Here is a 22,260-nt window from a genome sequence, read left to right on the forward strand (position 1 = left end):
ACACTTTCTTTGGCACTGAGCAGCAGTCTGGACACAGATTGCAAATGTGGTGCATACGGGATGCCAGCTTCAGTCTTGAGGGTCAGGAGAGTGATTTATTGCCAGTGATACTGCCCCAGGCAGAAAAAGAGAGTTCACAGCATCAAAGTGACGTTCGCTCTTTGTAGGCTCCCGAGATTTGTTCCACAACATCTGCTAAAAGAACACAAGTCTAAGCTGTGCTAATGTATCTGCTTGCAAGGGTGTGATACTGCTAGTTGTAATTTTATCAGAATGCTTTCATGCCTGGTGGAAATACCATATCTGGTTTCAGTCGTGAGAAGTACTGGGGACTTGTATACCCACCCTGGTGTCAGCTTCAGTGGTTCTGAGTGCCAAGGAGACCATCCTGACACAGGTGGTCAGTGATTTTGTTCTCACCCTTCACCAACCATTACTTATTAGAGAAAGTGTGAAGTTTTAGCCCTCCAAAACATTGCTGTTTGAATGCAAGGGGTACTAAAAATGCTGCAAAATTGCTTAAGGGATTTTTAATTCAGTGATTTTGTGTTTTAGTGATCTCTTTTTCAGGGCAATCTGTAGTTCATGTTTTGGGAGGCTATCAGTGTACAAGCTTCTGCAAAGATGGTGATTGACAATTATTCGTGCAGAATCTGATTATCCTTCTTAATTTTTAGGGGAAAAAAGTGTGAAAAGTCCTCAGCCACAGATGTTAGTTCAAGGCATAGCTGCATTCAGTTTATCCCCATGCTGTGAAGTGCTGTATTTTATTAAAAATTATTGAGAATAGAAAACACTGTACAACCGTTACAACCATGCTATTAGAACTAACAAGTAGTTATTCCATCTTCAGTGATCATTCAGCCAGCTTTTTCTTTTCATAGAAATTGCTCTCATTTGGGTGGTATGATCAAGAAAAGGAGGTTTAGGTGGCTGCTAATGGCTTACCCCAGGACACAGTTCCTCACAATTAGGGAAGGTCTGACCAAGTCCAGGTTCAGGCTTTGGTAACACCTGGCACTGCCTTTGCAGAGCAGTGAAATAGCAAATGTTCCTGAAAAAAAGAACCAAAACATGTTTGTCTGCTGCTGCATCTGAAAAAATGTTTTGAATGATGAAACTGTGAGCCCTTCTCCTGCCTTACTGTCAGGGTTTAACACTGGCCCGGCAATTAAACCGAATAACAGACGCTGTCTATTAATTACTCTCTCCTCCTTGATAAAGAAAGGAGAGAGAATAAGGGAGAGAGACTTATGGGTTGGAAACTAAACTCCACAGCTTTAATGAAACAGTAATGATAAACAGGAAAAATTACTAAATATATACAAATATACAGGAAAATGGAAACCACATTCCTCCCTCCTTTCCCCCAATAACTCTCACGTCACCACCGAGGCTGCAGGGCAGCCCTGGGAAAGTCCAGGCTGGACTCCTGGGGTCAGCAGCAGTTGGAGCTGGAGGCAGGAACACACAGATATGGGCTGGCACGGATCAGGACCACAGGCAGAGGAACGGATGGGATCCTTCCAGGATGCCGGGTGAAGGAAGGGAAGCAGGAAATCAGGAAATCCAGAAGTCTGGAAATCTGGAAATCTGGCTTGGCCCTCGTGATGCCTCAAATTTATACTGAGTATGACGTATATGGGATGGAATCCTCTGTTTGGTCAATTCTGGCATCTATCTTGTCTGTTCCTCCCCAAAGCAGGGCTCAGGTGGGACCTCTTTATCCTCCTGGACGGTAAAATGTTTTCCTCAGAGCTGAGCAGTGTCCTTGGCTCTGCACACCAGTCTCTAGCAGTAACTATAAACATCAAGTGTTATCAGTCCCTGAAGCACACACTGTCTGAGAAACTTGCTGTTAATTTCAGCAAGTGCAACTACTTACAAGAGACTTAGCTAAAAGCAAAAGTACAAAACAGAAAATCACCTTTATCCTGGCCCAAACCAGGACACTTACATTGGCAATGATATGTGACTTTGCTAATCTGTAGCTAATCCTCATTTGTGAGCACCTCTGTGCCTCTGCAGTAAGACAGCAACATGAAATTGGTCAGGCAACCTCCTAAATATTCTCAAATCAGAAATCAGCTCCAGTCTTGATACTGTTGATTTATTTTTTCTGGCAGCTGCTTCACGCTAACTTGATTTTACAGGCAAAATTTGAAGGATGGGCTGTTTGGTTTTGCAACTGGGACCATAAAATGAACATGAATCAGAGCTGGAAATTGTGTATGGTTCCTGACTGCCTTTGTTTGGACCCTGCTTGGCCATGCTGCCCTGCACTTATTGAGGTGCTCACCACCCCAGGTACCATGTGCTCATTTGCTGGTGGTGCCTGGTTTCATGGCATACTGGTAAGGACAGTAGTTCTCTCAGCTTCTGTACTTTAGAAAAGAAATAATGTTGTTCTCTGCTGAATCTCTGTTTTTTTAGGACATAGAAGATGTTTTAACATGTATGTATCTGTCTTAAGGGTAAGAGTGTAAGAGTCACTTTGATACCCTTTAGGGGGACAATTCCAACAATGTACCCAAGAACTGCAGAGGGGAAAAAAGTGACACTTGTGTAAAGTTGTGTTCTTCTAGCCTTCCCTAAACATCATCTTTGTGAAAAAAAAAAGGAGAGGATGTGTCAGGGAAAGGCAGGTGCCTTAAAGGTTTTTTTTTTCCTTTCCCAGCCCAGAGTGCAACAGCATACTGCTAAGAAATCTTGGAGCAATAATAGGAGGACCTTAAGGCAGAAGTAATATTTTAAGGTCAGCCTACTTTAAGGGGTGTTTTGAAGACTGAGATCAGGTATCTGGAATATTTAGATTTCCATGGGAGATAACTCGTGGAGAAAACAGCCAAATTTTTGTTTGGATAGAAAGAAATGTTATGATTTGCTTCTGGTTTTTTATAGTTATCTGTAGGAAAAGACGTATATAAAGAAATCAGAACCCACAGTTGTGGAAGGTTTTTTTAGTATTCTGATATTAATTAAAAATGCCTAAAAAAACCCTAAAGAGATCTATATCATTGAAAAAAAATTTAAAAAACTACAACAACTTTGATGAATCAGAACCAGAAAAATATGGTGATTGCTCAGAGGGTTCTCCTGCCACATTATAAACCAACAATAATAGCTATTTCAATTGAGAAGTGTAAATCTTGTGCAAAAATAGAGAATTGGGTGTCTAAACACTTATTAATTGTGGAGTGCTGTAGCAACGCCTGTGAAGTGCTTGAGGATGATAAAAGGTTTGTTTTCAGAATAAGGTTGGTTTTTTCTGGTGTTTTCAGGAGTTTCATAGCTCTTACTGGTAGTTCTTAGTTGCAGAATACTTGTGTTTGTTTCCTGAGTTTGCTGTAGAGAAAGAGAGCAAAACACCTTTTTTTTTTTTTCTTTTTAACCTCCCTAAGCATACAGTTACATTGACCTTGACATGATAAAGCATCTGCTCTTATTTTCCATTTTCTGTGTCAATATTTTACTCAGAAATACCTTCACATGCAGTGCAGACATTTTAAATCTGTCTTCTGCCGAGATATACAGAAGGTCCACCCAGTTAATTGTCTCTGTTATTTATGTGTCAAATAGATGGCTTTTTATGGGCTTCTTTTTCTTCTTTTCATCAAAGCTTGAGCATGTAGCAGTTTGGATTTCAGAGATCAGCACTTTAGGTCTCTGTGCTGTCTTCCTTGTGCAATGCTAACCTGTTAATCAGAACCGTATCGTGAAAGTGTATGTATTTCTATCCTGGCTGTTTTTACCAGAAAGAAAAGATAAAAAAGAATATTATCAGTTTTTCTGAGGAACTGCTTTCTGCCTTTAAGACTGTGGACTGAGATGTGGGTACATTTCTGTTCTGTAATGAGTTTTACGTTATTAGTTAATTATTGTTTTTATTAATTTCCTAGTGATTCTTAATCAAGGGCAAATTATCTCCTGAAAGGTTTATATCTGATTGAGGCAGGGGAATATTGCCACGAATTGCTTCTGGGTAACATTAAAACAGAGAACTGGACCTGCTGTACCCCATCATCAGCTCAGTTGCTTGCTCAGCCTGTTCTCAAGGCTTGGGTACCTGACCAAGCACAAAAGTGTTATGTGGGTGAAAGAAGCATATCTGATTTGCAAAGCCAAGAATCTGCTGTTAGTTTAGCTGGTGTCCTAACAGCCTACTGAAAGAATTAATATTAGGCCAATTATAATTATATTGGCACCTATAGTCCAAACTATGCCATTATGCCTGATGATGATACAGATCTGTGTAAGCTTTCTAGTGTCTGATCCCTTTTTGGTGTTACAGTCCTCCCAAGAAGAAAAGACATGATGAGTTCTTCATGTGAGGGAATAAGATGTTGGTGGTTTCTTAGTCCTTTTTGCCAGGAAGAAGGTAAAGGTTCATGGTTTCTTTCTTCTCCCCCCATGAAGTCAATTTGTGGTCATTTTTATGTATGTATCATAGAATGAGTTGTGTTGGGAGGGACCTGGAAGATCTTTTAGTTCCGATGCCCCTGCATGAGTAGGAATGCATCCCAGTAAACCAGGTCTCTAAGCTACATCCAACCTGGCCTTGGACACTTCCAGGGAGGGGATATCCACAAATTCCCTGGACAACTTGTTCCAGTGTCTCACCACCCTCACAGGAAAGAATTTCTTTCTAATATCCAATCTAAATCTACCCTTTTACAGTTCGACACCATTGCCTCTTATCCTATTACTCCATGCCCTTGTAAAAAGTCCCTCCCCAGTTTTCCTATAGCCCCTTCTGTTACTAGAAGGCTGCTACAAGAGCTCCTGGAGCCTTCTCCAGAATTAACAACCCCAGCTCTCTCAGCCTGTCTCCATACAAGAGGTGCACTAACATAAATTTGTGCTCCAGTGGTTCCCAATTGCATAGTGTAGTGAAATTTGCTCTAAACAGTGTGTTGGATGCTTCTCCATTTTTTTTTTTATCCCTCAACCCACCTTTGTACATATTTTAAAGTTGCATTCCTTTAGCAAGAAGTAATTGAACACCAGGGAGTTGTTTATAGCCCTGTCACCCTGATGGCATCCCATTCCTTCCAGCTTCAAGGCCTCTGCTGTGGCCTTGTGCTTGTTCTTCTGAGGGTCTGTGCTACAGTCCTGTTTTTCCTCAGCAGCCTCCAAACTGTTGTTTACTGATAACTTAATACTTTATTAACACAAAGTAGAGACACAGGCATCCTTGCTCTCCAGTTACTAGTCTGCAAAAGCAATGATGCAGTAGAAGACATGCATAAGGAGACATGTGGTCTCATAACTGCTTGCTACCAACATCTACTACTCAAGGTGATGGCCTTGGTATGTTACCAAACTTACTTCACAGCACACAGTCAAAAATGAAAGTGTAAGTCAAATTATGGTATTAATTCATTTTGCCTTGCAAGGTGCAGCTTCATATTTGGTATTTTTTGTCTTTAATCTCATGTTTTTCTCAGAGGAATCTGTATTAATACTATTAAAGGTTGGCCTAAGGGTAATGTGTTTTTTCTGTGCCATGGAAGTGCCTGTGAGATATCTGTCAAAATTTTCAGAGGCCCATTCTTGGCTCAGTTTTTATTGGTCGAATTTTATGTGTTCTTTGAAGAAGGGACCAAATCCTGCTGATGAGAAGCAATTTGTGTAGAGTAGCTTTTTGAACAGTTCAGTGATCCGATATAAAACTGATGTGAGAAAGTGATTGTGGGTTAGCTCTGATATAAAGAATAAAAATAAAGGACTAACTTTGAGGGAACTGATGTATCTCCTTCAGCTCATCAGAGTTATTAGGGAATCCTTCAAAGATTGTGGAAAATACAATGTGGAGAACCTGACTGTGAACATTAATTCCTCATTTTCAGTTATTGTGCACAGTTTAGAGACTAAAAAGATTGGGGATCTGGGAAAAGATTGGAGATCTGGTAGGTTTACTTCCATCTCTATGGCAGTCTTTTGTAAAATGTCAGTGACCAAAGAGAGTGAAAACAGACTAAAAATTTCTTCTTGTGGTTTTAATGTGCTTGTAGAAAGGGTACTGTGTCCTCCTTCAGTAAAGAAGGAGGAATGATCAGAATAGCAGCATGATCCTACAGTGCTGGAGACCCAGAGAACCATTTTGACCAAGGTGAAAAGCTGATGGATAACAACAGACATCAGCAAGTGCTGGAAGGCAATAGAGTGAAGAGCTGTTGGATGAAACCTCAAAGATATCAGAGCTGCTAAAGCTGCCATCCATTTTGTGGCCTTATAATCTTATCATAAAATCCTGAATGGTGTGGTAGTACGTGTAAAGGTAAAGTGATCCTTGAAGAAGTGATGTGTACCAATCTTGTCTTTAATCTTTGTGACTGAAGGAGGCCCCTTAAGTGCTAATGAAAATTTCCATGCTGAAATTAAAGCCTCTGCTCTTTCTGAGCCCAGCAGGAGTTTCTCCATTGACTTCAGGAGAAGCAAAATGAGACCAAGAGTCATTAAAACAGATACCTTTAAATTAGAGGCTAGCATAGGTAACAACTTTCCAGATATACAAGTGTGTCAGCTTTATGTTCTCATTATCTGGTAGAATTAATTTAATAGGCAAGATGCTAACTCTGTACTTCTGTGCTGTTTCTTTGGTCTTGGCCTTAATATTTATGGAGTATTCTGCTGATTTTTGCTGAAGCTAACAAAAAATACCCTCCAGTTTGCAGTAAGACCAGGCTGTTGTAACACACGTGGTTGGCTATTCAGTATGCAATGCTTGGCAATTCTGCAGGCAGGATATTTGCAGACTTTTTGTGCACAATGACAACGCCATGGACATTTAGCCAACTTTAGAAAACAGTTACCCTAAAATAAAAACCCACAAAAGTCTTCATTTATGCTCCATTTGTTAAAGTCCTGGAGCCTTGTCTCAACTGTAAGCTGCAATGCTATCTGAATCCCGCAGCCCTCTGCACTGGAAAGGAGCAGGAGATGCAAGAAGAAAGAAAGATGAGGCTTACTATGCTGGGAAGAGCATTAATCATCACATAATGAAGTATGTGTCTTTTTCTGGCAGATAATTTTTGAGGAAAAAGTGTTAAAAAGAATAGGAAGCAAAGAAAGGTTTATTATTCCTTCTGTTGCTCCAGTGAGTATCTTTTGCAGTCACCTAATCAAGAGTAAGATTTTTATCCAAAATAACTGGCTTTCGTGTATATTACAGATGCAAGCGTGCAAAATATTTAATGTTCTGATTTTTCTCATGAATTTGAAAGCAAGTTGTTTGGTTTTAATTTTAAGCTCAGGTTTCATTTATTTTTCTCATGATCTTAGATATGAAAATGTAACCAAACTCAAGACACATTAACAAGATGCTTCATATATGAGTATGAAGTAATCTTAAAACCTAATTATAATTCATGATAAAATATTTCCAGTTTTTATATTTAAGAAGTTGAAAAGACCTATCTGAGTTTTAAGGTGTATAACATAATACACATGTTTAATACCTATTTGTAGCATCTGAATGTTAAAGCTGGTTCAAAAGTTCTTTTTTGCACTGTGCACAACAAACTGAACTATTACATATTTCCTGAACGTGCTCCTGAGCAAGTTACATTTGTCTGTGAACATTTGCATTACACCAATTCATTTCAAGTTAATTTAAAAAAACCCCAAATCACGAAGAATCTGATCTCCTCATCACACACCTCCCTTCAGGACCATGACAGGCAGATGAAACAATCCCAACCTTACCTTCCTCTTAATTAATACCCATTTTCTCCTCAGTCTGGGACTTATGACAGTGCTGGAAAACGTTCTCAGTTTCACTTCAGCTGAATCTACCTATTCAGCAATATTCTGGGCTCCAAGGACTTGCTGTTTGAAAAGCCTGCAGGCTTTATATCTTTATGTTCGTGTTTCGGATTGCTTCTGATATTAAAAGACCATCTTTATGGCTGTAATTTGTGGTAGAAATAGAAGAGGAAAAGGATTATTCATAACTTGGGTATTTCTTGTCATCTGGAGAGGGCTTAATACCCCCTTATACAGAATGTGGTTCTGTTGTGCATATTTGTGGAGCTCTCAGTTTTTAAGAGAGGGTTTAAATTTTTCAGCTTAAAGTGAGATACATACAGCTATAAGCAGAGGCAGATAGAAGCAGTGTATAACTTCCAACAAACTCAAAGTTATTCACAAGCCAGCTATAGATCAATGTCATTTATTAAAGGCCTCTTAAAACTATTGAGTGAGTGGCCAATGTAGTCCATACACTGATAAGGAGAAGAATGAGATAACTCACTGCATGATAGAATTATAAAAATAGTGGCTGGAAGGAGTTGCTGGCTTCCCACTCACCAACATAAAATTATTGACCAGGGGATCCTTTCAGCCTTGTCTTGAATTTCTGCAGGGATAGAGATGCCACAATTCCTGTAAGTGATGCAGGGGGTGACACCCCCCTAGCTGGGAGGAATCTTTCCCTGCCACTAGCAAAAAATGTCTGCTGGGCAGCTCCCCATCCAGCAGGCATAGGCTGCTGGTAACATTCCCTCCTCTTCCTCTCCCAGTGCAGGAACACATTATTGCAATAATTCCATAATGTCAGCATGAAAAAAAAAACCCAGACAGTATTGTCGATTAATTTCTTCCTCAAAGTGCTTATTTGAATGACTGAATTACTAATTTCATTGAGAAATCATAGAATCATAGAATTGGCTGGGTTGGAAGGGACCTCAGAGATCATCGAGTCCAACCCTTGAACCACTGTTGCGGTTGCTAGACCATGGCACTCAGTGCCACATCCAGGCTCTTTTGAAATATCTCCAGACACGGAGAATCCACTACTTCCCTGGGCAGCCCATTCCAATGTCTGATCACCCTCTCCGTAAAGAAATTCTTTCCTATATCCAACCTAAACCTCCCCTGGCACAACTTAAGACCATGCCCTCTTGTCTTGTTGAAAGTTGTCTGGCAAAAGAGCCCAACCCCCGCCTGGCTCCAACCTCCTTTCAGGGAGTTGTAGAGAGTGATGAGGTCTCCCCTGAGCCTCCTCTTCTTCAGGCTGAACAGCCCCAGCTCCCTCAGCCTCTCCTCATAGGGTCTGTGCTCGAGTCCCTTCACCAGCCTGGTTGCCCTCCTTTGGACCTGCTCCAGGACCTCAATCTCCTTCCTGAGCTGAGGGGCCCAGAACTGGACACAGGACTCGAGGTGTGGCCTCACCAGGGCTGAGCACAGGGGCAGAATCCCTTCCCTGGACCTGCTGGCCACGCTGTTCCGGATACAGGCCAGGATGCCATTGGCCTTCTTGGCCACCTGGGCACACTGCTGGCTCCTGTTCAGCTTCCTGGCAATCCAGACTCCCAGGTCCCTTTCTGCCACTCTGTCCCCAGCCTGGAGCTCCCCATGGGGTTGTTGTGGCCAAAGTGCAGGACCCGGCACTTGGCCGTGTTGAACCTCATCCCGTTGGAATCATCCCAACTCTCTAGTCTGTCCAGGTCCCTCTGCAGAGCCCTCCTGCCTTCCAGCTGATCCACATTCCCCCCCAGCTTGGTGTCATCTGTGAATTTGCTGATGATGGACTCAATCCCCTCATCTAAATCATCAATGAAGATATTGAACAGCACTGGGCCCAACACTGATCCCTGGGGGACACCACAGCCGCCATTTTGGACACCACAGCCGCCATTTTGATGCAGCCCCGTTCAGCACCACTCTCTGGGCCCGGCCCTCCAGCCAGTTCCTAACCCAGCACAGGGTGCTCCTGTCCAAGCTGGGGGCTGACAGCTTTTTCAGGAGGATGCTGTGGGAGACGGTGTCAAAGGCTTTGCTGAAGTCCAGGTAGACCACATCCACTTCTTTCTGTCAAAATAACTTAGCCTTGTTAAACTGCTAGGGAAAACCTAACAGGTTAAGTTCTTGTATTGCAGTAATTTTCCAAGCAGTAATTGGAGCTTTTAATTTTTCTGTAATAATTAAAAAGTTTATAGATATTTTCTTTTTTTTTAGTAATATGAAAGCTGTGGTTATGAAAAGCATGTAGAATTGTAGAAAAGCATGTAAGTGAAGAGATGCTGCCCTGTTGTGTGAACAGTCTCCAGTTGCAAAACAGTAAAATACATATGTCTGCACAAACCACCAAAGGCAGAAAGATTTCTGTCTATTTTTATAGTGATCTCAGAGGTCCTTTCTAACCCGGCTGATTCTATGATTCTAGGGCTCTTGGTGTATTTTACATCTTATTAAGCAATGTTTTCTGCTTTAAACAGCATGTTTTGTTGCCTGTTTGAGTGTTTACAGGTTCTATAAGTCTAATGATTATTCAGTTTTGGGGTTTGTTTTTTTTTAATTTATTAAGTTCAATCCTCTTTTGTGAAAGGATACTCATCTGGTTTGGTGTGACAAGTGTTTATCTAACGAGTACATTGCTGCTCTGTTCACATGAAGAAGCAATAAACTGCCTCAGTTAACAGGGAATGTATGGACAGCAGTCATGTAGTACACATAGAAAGGGGAAAGGCTTCTAGAATAACCACCAAGAGCTAAGAAATACTCATATTTAATTCATATATTAAGCAGCAATCATATTTATAAATTTTTTTTAAAGCCAACACTTAAAATATCCCAACAAAATTAATAAAAGCAAAAAACCAAAACAAAACCCTTTGTTAACCATTAAAATATGTTTTATATACAGATTCAGAGGGAAGAAATATTTAATTTGTAAATAAATCCAAATGCCACTTGTGTGCCAGTAGGAGGAAGCTTCAGTGGGCCTCCAGCTTCTTCCAGGATGGAAATGGAGTTAGAGGCAGCATAGGAGCTGGGGAAGCTCCTGCAGATTGAGTTCACACACCTAGGACAGAATATCCCATCTCTTCCTGGGCTCAGCCTCATGCTGCTGTGGCTGGCTGAGGAGCAGCAGTAGAAGCAGGCTTGTGCCTTGCTCTCCTGGGCTCTTCACCAAAACATCAACTCTGATCTTTCAGGATCTGAAATATATATATATATATATATAATATAAAATGAAATCTCTGAAAAATAAATCTGTCAGGGTTTAGCACTGGCCCAGCAATTAAACCGAATGACAGATGCTCTGTATTAATCCCCCTCCCTTCTAGAGAAAGGAGAGAGAATAAGGGAGAGACTTATGGGTTGGAAACTAAACTACCCAGCTTTAATGACACAGTAATGATAAAAAGGAAAAATTACTAAATATATACAAATATACAGGAAAATTGATACCACGTTCCTGTAGAACAGCAGTAGGTGTCTGATCCCACTTTTTCATGTCCTCTCCATACTCACACAGGGTTGTCCATAGGATTTCTCTTATTAAGTTATGTTTCTCTCCCTTCTGTCTCATAGGAGGGCGTTTCCTCTTAATGGCTGCAGTGCAGCCTTCTCCTCCTGTTTAAGAGAAAAAGGGTAAATGCAGTTTCTCAGGTGTGCACAGATGAGACCCAGGCCTGACGAGGGGCTGTGAAAGCATCTTCATATTCTCGTGCTGTTTTAATCACATCACCCACAATTCCATCCAGTTCTCCAGGAACCCCTAACATTACTGATAGTGTATGGTTAAAAGGTGGTGGTGCAGCATGCACAAACCTTTGCCTCATAGGCTTACAGCATGGCACGTGATAAGGATCTTCAATGTTTTCCTCATATCTCGTACAGCCAATTCTTCCAGATACCTGATAGCTTTTTCAAGTGTGGCTGCTTTGATCTGTGGGCAGTCTATCTCCTTTCTATAGGGATATCTCTCCCTTACAGCTGACAAAGAGTCGTTTCCATAGGCTGGTGGTTCCAGCCTTTTCCCCAAATGCCCGATCAATACCCGCATCTTTGGCCAGGGATTCCAGCTGCCTGGCTTCTCTCTGAGTTAAGGTTATGGTAGCAGCCCCATCATTCCAGCATCGGAGTAACCAAGTGTGGAGTGGTTCACCTGCAAAACAGCTGAAGTCTTCTCTCAGAGTACACAAATCCTGTTACTTTTCATCACTATCTCCCTGGGTTGGGAGTGGGTAATTCGTGCGCCCACTGCCTGCGCTGAAAAAGGGCTGCAATGGGATTGCAAGGTGTAAGAAAAACACCTGGCATATCAGAAAACACCTGGCTGGAGAGTTGGGCAGAGAGAAACATGATGAAATTCAACAAGGGGAAGTGTAGAGTTTTGCATTTGGGGAAGAACAACACGATGTCCCAGTATAGGTTGGGGGCTGACCTGCTGGAGAGCAGTGTAGGTGAAAGAGACCTGGGGGTCCTGGTAGACAAGAGGATGACCATGAGCCAGCAATGTGCCCTTGTGGCCAAGAAGGCCAATGGCATCCTGGGGTGCATTAGAAAGGGTGTGGTTAGTAGGTCAAGAGAGGTTCTCCTCCCCCTCTATTCTGCATTGGTGAGGCCGCACCTGGAGTACTGTGTCCAGTTCTGGGCCCCTCAGTTCAAGAAGGACAGGGAAGTGCTTGAAAGAGTCCAGCGCAGAGCTACTAAGATGATTAAGGGAGTGGAACATCTCCCTTATGAGGAAAGGCTGAGGGAGCTGGGTCTCTTTAGTTTGGAGAAAAGGAGACTGAGGGGTGACCTCATCAATGTGTTCAAATATGTAAGGGGTGAGTGTCAGGGAGATGGAGTTAGGCTCTTCTCAGTGGTGACCAGTGATAGGACAAGGGGTAATGGGTGTAAATTGGAGCACAGGAGGTTCAAGTTGAATATCCGAAAAAATGTTTTTCCTGTAAGGGTGACAGAGCCCTGGAACAGGCTGCCCAGGGGGGTCGTGGAGTCTCCTTCACTGGAGACATTCAAAACCCGCCTGGACACGTTCCTATGCGAAGTGCTCTAGGTGGCCCTGCTCTGGCAGGGGGGGTTGGACTAGATGATCTTTCGAGGTCCCTTCCAACCCCAAGGGTTCTATGATTCTATGATCAGTGCTCAATATATAAAGGGCTGCAGTGACCTGCTTATGGCCTTTGGGCTTCAGCTTTGTGTCTTTCATAGCTAGGGAGCAAGAAAAGGAAGTTTTACCTTCATGAGTTAATTTTGAAAGCTAACAATCCCATCCATTCGTAATTCAGTGACTGCCGGGAGTACAGTAATTTTTCCTGTTGAAATAAAAAGACAATAAAGAAGTAAAATTTGATGCCATGGCTGTTAAGTTCTGTAATTTTATACATCCATTGATCAGAAAAATAATTAATGATCTACATATTTCCAGCATTGTAAGAGTCCATGTAATTTAATTGTTTGTCTAAGGTCAAAAGCAAATTAGCATAATAATATCTGAACTGCACTGCCCTGAAATCCCCTGATAAGCATCTTTCTGACTTCTGCTATAGCAGCAACTATTCCCACTGGTTCTTGACCCTGTTCAAGTTGCTCCTAGACTATGGAGATAAGCTCCATGAGTAGTTTATGGGTGCTTCTTTGGATAAGCAGTTCTTAGGTGATGCCTTTGTGCTGGGGAGGATGAGTGGTTTCATGAGAAATATTAATGCTACAGAGAAAGTCTGTATTAGTTCTGATGCTTGTTACAGTTTTAGTTTCATAAACTTCCTCAAAATTTCACTGCTTTTCTTCAGAATCAGTTTTGATAACATTTAAATGATACATTTCAAGGTATAAGATCTTTTATTTGAGTCTGGTTTTGTTTGCTGATTTTTTTTCCTCCCATTATACCACCTGGTGTTATAATGACGAGGTATATTGTGTTTCACTATTCAGCCTTTCATGTCCTGAGGATATTTATTAATTAATGTTTTCTCCATGTTTTTAAGACCTATTAGTAGTAAGTGCTGTTGCTAAAAGTGCTTAAATCTTGAGTTTATAGAAAAAAAAAACAAGAAAAATCCCACCAAACTTCTTGCAAGGTGGCAGGTGGCTTATAGTTAGCAAGGTAAAAAATGCACTTAATGCCATGATGTGTCTTTGCTTTTGAGAGGCTTTGATCCACAAAGGTCTTCAGGCACCTTCCTTTCCTATTAAGATCTGGGTTTGATCATTCCTGTGTTATAAAATGCAGGGAATAATTAAGAGAATTAGCATGAGCTTTTTGAAAAGCAGCGTGCTGATGTAAACTGGCTAATGTGGTAGATGGGAAAATGAAGACAAGGATGAAGTAACCAGAAATGGAGTCTCTTTGGAGGTCTTCTTAGGAATTCTTTGATTTTTTTAATTTTCTATTTAATGAGTGTCTTCCATGGCAAGCCTGAGGACACTGGAGCAGGGTGCCTCTGAGTGAGATGGAGCCACACCTGAGTTTGGGTCTCATGAGGTCTTCTCATGTATAGCTTCATCCATGCATAGGTACATGGGAGCTGGTAAAGTCTTCCTTTCTGTCTGGACTCATGTACCTCAGCTCAGCCTGATGTAATGGGTGTTCACTAGGATTCTAAGGTCTTTAGAAATAGGTGGAATATTTCTGCTTCAGGTGCAGTCTATTTCTTTAAATATTCCAGTTTCTGCCTGAGTTGCAGTATCCCATCGCAAGGCTGGAGAATCAGGGTCAGGCTTCCCATTTCTCTGTGCTTGGGGAAGTCCTTTGCAAAACAGCTGTAGTCCATGTTTTCATGTTCCAAGTGGTGAGACAGTTTATCAGGATAATGGTGATGGCATTTAGCAATATCACTTAATTATTCATTGTGAACTGGCTGTTTAACTCCACTTGCTCGGACTTACACGTTTGGAGCTGGTTCGTAAGCAGAGCAAAATACAGGAGGGAATCATATTTAAATACTGTATGACTGCCTGCTAATTATTTGCTTACTGATCCATGGGAAAAAACATAACAGGCATTAAACTAAAAATTGAAGGCAGCATTAGTGAATAGCTGTACCACATGGAAAGGCATGAAAACATTGTGAAAAAGATGCTTTTTAGGAGTAAGGCACATTTTTTAAAATTTTAGTTTAGAACAAGATTTGTGGGAGCTTTGTGATATTCAGAATGCACAGACTAATTACATTTTATGTATAATTGGGTAAAATCTTGTTTTCATCTGCATAATACAAGCAAACCAACAAAATACAAATGCAGAGCTGTGTAAATGCAGTGCTAGCAATCCCTAGCTAAGTGCAGTAAGGGAATGCAGGAGATGGTAGTTTGTCAGAGGGATAAATAGAGGCAAATGGGAAATTACAGCATGCAAAAATGGGGATATATTTGTCTGCTTAGATGATCTTATATGTGCAGGAAATGATATTTTTGGGGAGCTTCCTAATCAGGCCACAAAACAACTTGCAACTCAGTTCCACTCGTGTTTGGTGAATAAAGTCCTCCATAATTACCAATGTATAACAGATTGTTAAAGTCCTCCATGAGCAAGACTGAGATACTAGTAAGGAAAAAGAAATATGTATATACTGATATATATTGTATAACTAGTTCATATTATGTTCAGAACAGTTTTCTACGCAGGAAAGGGGCAGTGTATTTGACAAGAGGTCTGACAGAAGGGGAACTCTGGAATGAGTTCTCCAGAAGAGCAGACAGCCTGACATGAAGGCTGTGTACACAGAACTTCTGCCAAATTCTTCTCTTACACATAGACTCCTACTTGTAGCAATGAAGGGGAACAATTTAATTACTTAAAAATTGTAAATAGCTCTTCTGTACCAGATCTGGTATGTGTGAAACAGATAATGACTGATCGGGCTGACGGGAGGCTTGTTGGTTGCCTGGCAATGGTAGGCATGACACGCATCATCTGTGCCACCAATATCACATAAACATTTGACAAAATTGTCCCTATCCACTGTAAGTGGATAGAGAGAACTCTGCAGAGGGACCTGCACAGACTGGAGAGCTGGGCCGATTCCGACGGGATGAGGTTCAACAAGGCCAAGTGCCGGGTCCTGCACTTTGGCCACAACAACCCCATGGGGAGCTCCAGGCTGGGGACAGAGTGGCTGGAGAGCAGCCAGACAGAAAGGGACCTGGGAGTCTGGACTGCCAGGAAGCTGAACATGAGCCAGCAGTGTGCCCAGGTGGCCAAGAAGGCCAATGGCATCCTGGCCTGGATCAGGAACAGCGTCACCAGCAGGTCCAGGGAGGTGATTCTGCCCCTGTACTCAGCTCTGGTGAGGCCACACCTCGAGTCCTGTGTCCAGTTCTGGGCCCCTCAGTTTAAGAAGGATGTAGAGGTCCTGGAACAGGTCCAAAGGAGGGCAACCAGGCTGGTGAAGGGACTCGAGCACAGGCCCTATGAGGAGAGGCTGAGAGAGCTGGGGCTGTTCAGCCTGAAGAAGAGGAGGCTCAGGGGAGACCTCATTGCTGTCTACAACTCCCTGAAAGGAGGCTGTAGTGAGGTGGGAACTGGACTCTTTTCACAGACGACCTTCAACAAGACAAGAGGGCAGGGTCTTAAGTTGTGCCAGGGGAGGTTTAGGTTAGATATTAGAAAGAATTTCTTCACGGAGAGGGTGATCAGGCTATGGAATGGACTGCCCGGTGAGGTGGTAGATTCTCCGTCCCTGGAGACATTTAAAAAAAGACTGGATGTGGCACTCAGTGCCATGGTCTAGCAACTGCTCCGGTGGGTCAAGGGTTGGACTCGATGATCTCTGAGGTCCCTTCCAACCCGGCTAATTCTATGATTCTATGATTCTATGAAGTGAGACTCTACTCACACCCTGAAACGTGGAGCTGCATTACCTTCAGCAGGCCTGATAGCATGGAGTCTTGCTAACTTTCAGCAGTAAAAGAAAAGGGGTCAAAATCTGGTCAGAAGCAAATCACTGATCATAATCATCCCAGCAATTATAGTAAAGTGCTGCTTCTGCTGCTAGAGGGAGATTATGGATTTGTATACACCTCAGCTTCTCCTTTTTAACCTTGTGGAAAAAACAGGCTTTTATCTCCTTTCTCCTCTTGCTTTGTCACATACTTCTTTCCTTACACATTAGAGGGGAAGAAAAGGAGGAATTATTGAGCTGTGCAAAATGGAATGAAATCCTGTCTTTGAATGTCAAGGACTGGAGGTGAGGAGGGGAAAGAGCAAAACTTAATCCCTTCTCTGGTATTCTGAGTACTCAGAAGGCACCTATGAAATTAAATACTTTGGCTGGTGGGAAGCAGAGTCAGTATTATACTGTCTTTAGGAACTGATGCACAAGGGTAAGAAATGTTCCAAAAAAATCCTTCATATTTCAAACTTTTTACCCTGCATTCAGTTTTGAGTGAATTTGCAACCTTATTCTGCATTAGCACATTAAACACATTTAGATGACTCTATCTAGAAAATATAAATGGTAGAAGTGATTACCTTTTGAATTTTTCTTCTGTATCTGTGAAGGAGGTCATTAAAGGAATATCCAGTTGCTTGAAAAATAATGTAAAAAATTGAAAGTAGAGTGCAGTGTTCATTTTTCTGCAGTCATTTGTTTGCTTTCTCAGCACGTTTCTATATTTATGTTTCTTGGCATTAAATAGACTGCCAAGGTAGCATTAGCATCACCCAAGCTGGCAAAGATAAATTCATAGAATCATAGAATCATAGAATTGGCTGGGTTGGGAGGGACCTCAGAGATCATCGAGTCCAACCCTTGAACCACCGTTGCGGTTGCTAGACCATGGCACTGAGTGCCACATCCAGTCTCTGTTTAAATATCTCCAGGGACAGAGAATCCACTACTTCCCTGGGCAGTCCATTCCATAGCCTAATCACCCTCTCCCTAAAGAAATTCTTTCTAATATCCAACCTAAACCTCCCCTGGCACAACTTGAGACCCTGCCCTCTTGTCTTGTTGAAAGTCACCTGGCAAAAGAGACCAACGTCCACCCGGTTACAACCTCCTTTCAGGGAGTTGTAGACAGCAATGAGGTCTCCCCTGAGCCTCCTCTTCTTCAGGCTGAACAGCCCCAGCTCCCTCAGCCTCTCCTCATAGGGCCTGTGCTCGAGTCCCTTCACCAGCCTGGTTGCCCTCCTTTGGACCTGCTCCAGGACCAATTAAGCAAATTCAGTGCTTAAATGAATTATGATATATGAGAGAGATTTTTCTGTGAATAGGAAAAACAAATACTAAAAGAGTGTAAAAAAAATTGACAAGGAGCAGGAGAAAAAGTGTCTATAGAGTTCTGCAAATTCCATTACATGTACTTCTAGTATGTGCTGTCAGAGATATGAAAAGCTCTCAGTACCACTCAAAAAAGTTGAAGTTAGAATTACTGCTTTTACAAATCCATGTAGCTCCTGTTCATGGCCAGCCATTAGCTCTCAGACACTAAAATTGTGGCAAGTTACCAGTTTCCTCCCAGAATTACAAGATCATGATCCCATCAGAACATGTCATCTAGACTATGAGCCATATTGGGGACACACCAAATTGAAGGAGACACCAGTGGGGTTTGGGATGGAGCAGAATACCTTTTTCTGACAGGAAGGATTAGGAAAGTCTCTGCATATATTATTCATCTGTGATATGAAGAAAATGCAGTCCCCTTTTCTTGTGGAAATGTGCATTTTAATTTCCCTCCAAAGAAACAGGATGGAGTCAAAATGACATGACATACTGGACTGAAGCTCAGTGGTTGCTTAACTGCTGCATCAGCCACCAGCAAGAGCAGGAAACCATTTCCTTCAAGGCAGATCTTCCCATTTTGAATTCCTCTTGCCATTGCAAGATCCTTTCTGTGCTGGCGTGGGTCCCTGTAACATCCCTAGCAAAATGAACTGGATGAGAGGACAGAGCTCTCTCAGGAGCTTTGCAGATGTGTCAGAGTTTAACACTGGCCCAGCAATTAAACCAAATAGATGCTCTCCATTCGTCCCCCTCCCTGATAAATAAAGGAGAGACAATAAGGGAGAGAGACTTATGGGTTGGAAGCTAAACTACACAGCTTTAGGGAAACAGTAATGATAAATAGGAAAAATTACTAAATATATACAAATATACAGGAAAATTGATACCATGTTCTTCCCCCCTCTCCCCCAATAACTCTCACGTCACCACCGAGGCTGCAGGGCAGCCCTGGAAAATCCAGGCTGGAATCCTGGAGTCGGCAGCAGTCAGGAACTGGAGGCAGGAACACACGGATTCAGGCTGACAGGGGTCAAGACCACAGGCAGAGGAACAGATGGGATCCTCCCAGGATGTCGAAGCAAACAGGAACAGGTGAAGAAGGGGAAGCACGAAGGGGCTTGACCCTTGTGATCCCTCAAATTTATACTGAGTATGACATGTATGGGATGGAATACTGTGTTTGGTCAATTTTGGCCATTTATCTTGCCTGTTCCTCCCTAAGGGAGGGTTTCAGGTGTGACCTCTTTACTCCTTTTCTCCTTCCAGAGGGCAAAATATTCCTCAGAACTCAAGCAGTGTCCTTGGTTCTGCACATCAGTCTCTAGCAGTAACTATAAACATCGAGTGTTATCAGTCCCTGAAGCAGACACTGTCTGAGAAACTTGCTGTTAATTTCAGCAAGTGCAGCTGCTTACAAGAGACTGAGCTGAAAGCAGAAGTAGAAGACAGAAAATTACCTTTATCCTGGCCCAAGCCAGGACAAGATGATACCACACTGATAATGTGACAGAGCAGGACTTGGGAAAGCTGGCAAAAGGGGACCTCCCACAGTTCAGAAATGACAAATGCCATGTCCAGCATCTGGGGCAGCATAACTGCCTGGTGAGCCCGCAGCACTGTCTGACTGTGACAGCTTTTCAGAAAAAGAGCTGGGGTGGTCTTGTTTTTTATATATTTCTATCTCAAAGAGCGATCAGGCTGTGGAGAATGTTTTTGGGAAAAGAGTCAGGAGCAGAATTCCAGATGAACCTTTGCCTATTCCTACTGAGGTTGGTATACATTAATCACAAAGGCTGCAGTAGCATTGCCCAGGTTATCTCTAACCTAGCTCATCAGTCTCTAGCACCTCTGTGTTTTAGGTAAGCAGTTGAAATCTCTACATTTATAGAATGAGTCACCCTTGTGAGGTTCAAAAATAATTCTCACTATGAGTGCTTACGAGAAAGGAACTTTCAGTATAAACTTTTATTGTGCCTGGGTTGTTTGGTTTTTTTGTGTGTGTGCATTATATGGCTATTTCTTCCAGAGACTGAAGGAACTGAAACAGAGGGAGTTTGCTCGAAACATAGCATCTAAGTCACGAAGAGATGAAAGGAAACAGGAAAAAGCCCTCCAACGTTTGCACAAGCTGGCTGAGCTAAGGAAAGAGACAACGTGGTAAGTGTCTAGCTGCTGAAACATGAAAAATACTTTAAAATAATCCCTCTACTATTAGTCTGTGCTATGGGATGCAGGGCTGTTGGAAGCCCTTGGCTGGAGCCCAGCTCATGCCTTTTTATGGAATTTTTTAAGCAGTATGTGTACAGTAAATTTGGTTCACACTCTGGGCAGAAATGAATGTTTAACATGGCTTTTTCAGTGAAGCTAAAATGACAGGTATTTTTAGATTTAAAAAAAAAAAAAAAAAGATGTGTTTCATATATATTTCATACAGCCAGGCACGTTGGCTGAAAGCTGAGTGAGCTAGGTTGAGTTTGCAGGCTGACACTACTTCATTGATGAGGTGAGGAACACTGTCTGTCTTTCTAGGATGTTAACAGATATCTGTGATTTAGTTTTCAGACTGTTAGCCTGGGAAAGCATCCAGAAATCTAGTTTTATTTTTTAATATAAAAAAATCCAGTTATTAAAATTGAAGTACTTCTTTTCCCTAGCTCAACAGAGTCTTTACCTCCTCTGTAAAGGTGACTCCTTGCTAGTCACATGTTTTAGCATAGCACCTTGGTATACTGTTGACATTAATATTCAGCTTGCTAGTTGTGACTGTGTTCTCCCTTAAGTATGACACAGTTAGGACACTGACAAACACTGAAAATACACATACCAACTTTCCACAGTGGAATCTCAGGGGAACAAAGTAAAAAAAGAGATGCTCAGGTAGAAATGTTTTCTTTTTATCCAGCCTTTGAGAACTAACAGGGAAGTCCATCCAAGTGGTAGCTCTTGTTCAGTAATTGTCTGTTTCTTCTGTCTGGATGGTGAGCATCATGCTGCAACAAAATCTATCAGGTGGATGGGACATGAATGTGAATTCTGCTTGGCATGAGCAACATGACAACTAATTTTAACTTTTAAAATCTTTCTATGATAATTCATTTAGAGACTCCTTTTCCCCCATCCATGTTTTAACTGTCAGAATTTAGTACTTAACGTTTTTAGATATTATTCCCCCCTAAACATATTTTAAAATCTGAATTTTAGCATATTTCAAGAGAACAAGGAACTTTTTGTTTCAATTTTTTCATGCTAGTGAAACATAGATTTTGTGGGTTTTTTATTTCTTTGTTTTGTTGTGTTTTGGTATTCTTCATTTGAATATCCTTCTTCTAGTTCCTAAAGAATATTTTCTTTCTGAGCTTTATTTTTCTATTTAAGAATTGCTGTTTACCACTACTTTTTATCCTGAGAGGTGGAATACAGACAGGCACTTAGGGTTTTTCAAACTGGTATTTTTAGGTTGCTCTTGTAGAAGTCACCATTTTATTCTGTTCAAGAAAGGATTTGTTTGGAGGTTTTAATATGTATTTTAAGTTAATGAAGACAGGACTTCTCTCAAGGAACTGTTTTCTCAATAACCTCTACCTTAATTTCTGGACCAAATAAGTTTGTCATTCTTCATCTCAGCCCTTTTTGGTGTCCTTAATGACACTTGCAAGTTTTCCCAATTACCCATCATTTACTCTGCACTGTAACTCAGAATAATTAGGTTGAACAAGAAAAAAAAAAAAAAGATTCATTATAGGTCCATTACTTGTTAGTGCTGAGTAGTTCCTGTGGATCCTGGAAAACTGGCAGCTTGGACACTTTTTGTTTTTCTCTTTGCTTCCTATTAAGCCAAGTAGAACAGATGGGAAGAGGACATTAAATGAAGAACAGGAGTAGACTGTAATATTTTTTTCTCAAGAGGAATGAAACACTTAATGTATTACTCTGAAATACTCACCCTGATATTATTTTTCCATGAAAGAAATTGCTGATATTGCAACAGTTTGGCCTGTGAACACAAACAGGAGGGAGCTGTTGAGTGGGTTGGTTGCCCATGGGCAGAGCAGCAGTCACTACAATGACTAAGAGGGAAGTGGTTTATAAGACTCTCTGTTTTGATATATTTTGTAGAATAAAGGGTTTTAAAATGTCTGCTGTTTACAATAACAGCATTGTAAACAAAATGGCCTATTGGGAGGAGAAGCAAGACTTCAAGGGAGATAGACAGTCTTGCATTAGGCCAGCCAGTATGTCTAGGAAAGGTAAACTACCTTTGTAGAATATAAGCCCCTGAGCTGGTAACTTCACA

The 22,260-nt window shown here is 41.6% G+C and overlaps 1 protein-coding gene across 1 annotated transcript in view; it reads left to right on the forward strand.

The window, feature by feature from the left end:
- Positions 1-22,260, forward strand: part of ZNF804A (zinc finger protein 804A) — a 171,551-nt gene that overhangs the window by 145,768 nt on the left and 3,523 nt on the right. Inside the window, exon 3 of the mRNA XM_008495924.2 lies at positions 19,993-20,123. Coding sequence (XP_008494146.2) covers positions 19,993-20,123 — 131 coding nt within the window. The remainder of the gene's footprint in view (positions 1-19,992; positions 20,124-22,260) is intronic.

The sequence above is a fragment of the Calypte anna genome, chromosome 7 (genome assembly GCF_003957555.1).
Source record: "Calypte anna isolate BGI_N300 chromosome 7, bCalAnn1_v1.p, whole genome shotgun sequence".
Taxonomy (NCBI): domain Eukaryota; kingdom Metazoa; phylum Chordata; class Aves; order Apodiformes; family Trochilidae; genus Calypte; species Calypte anna.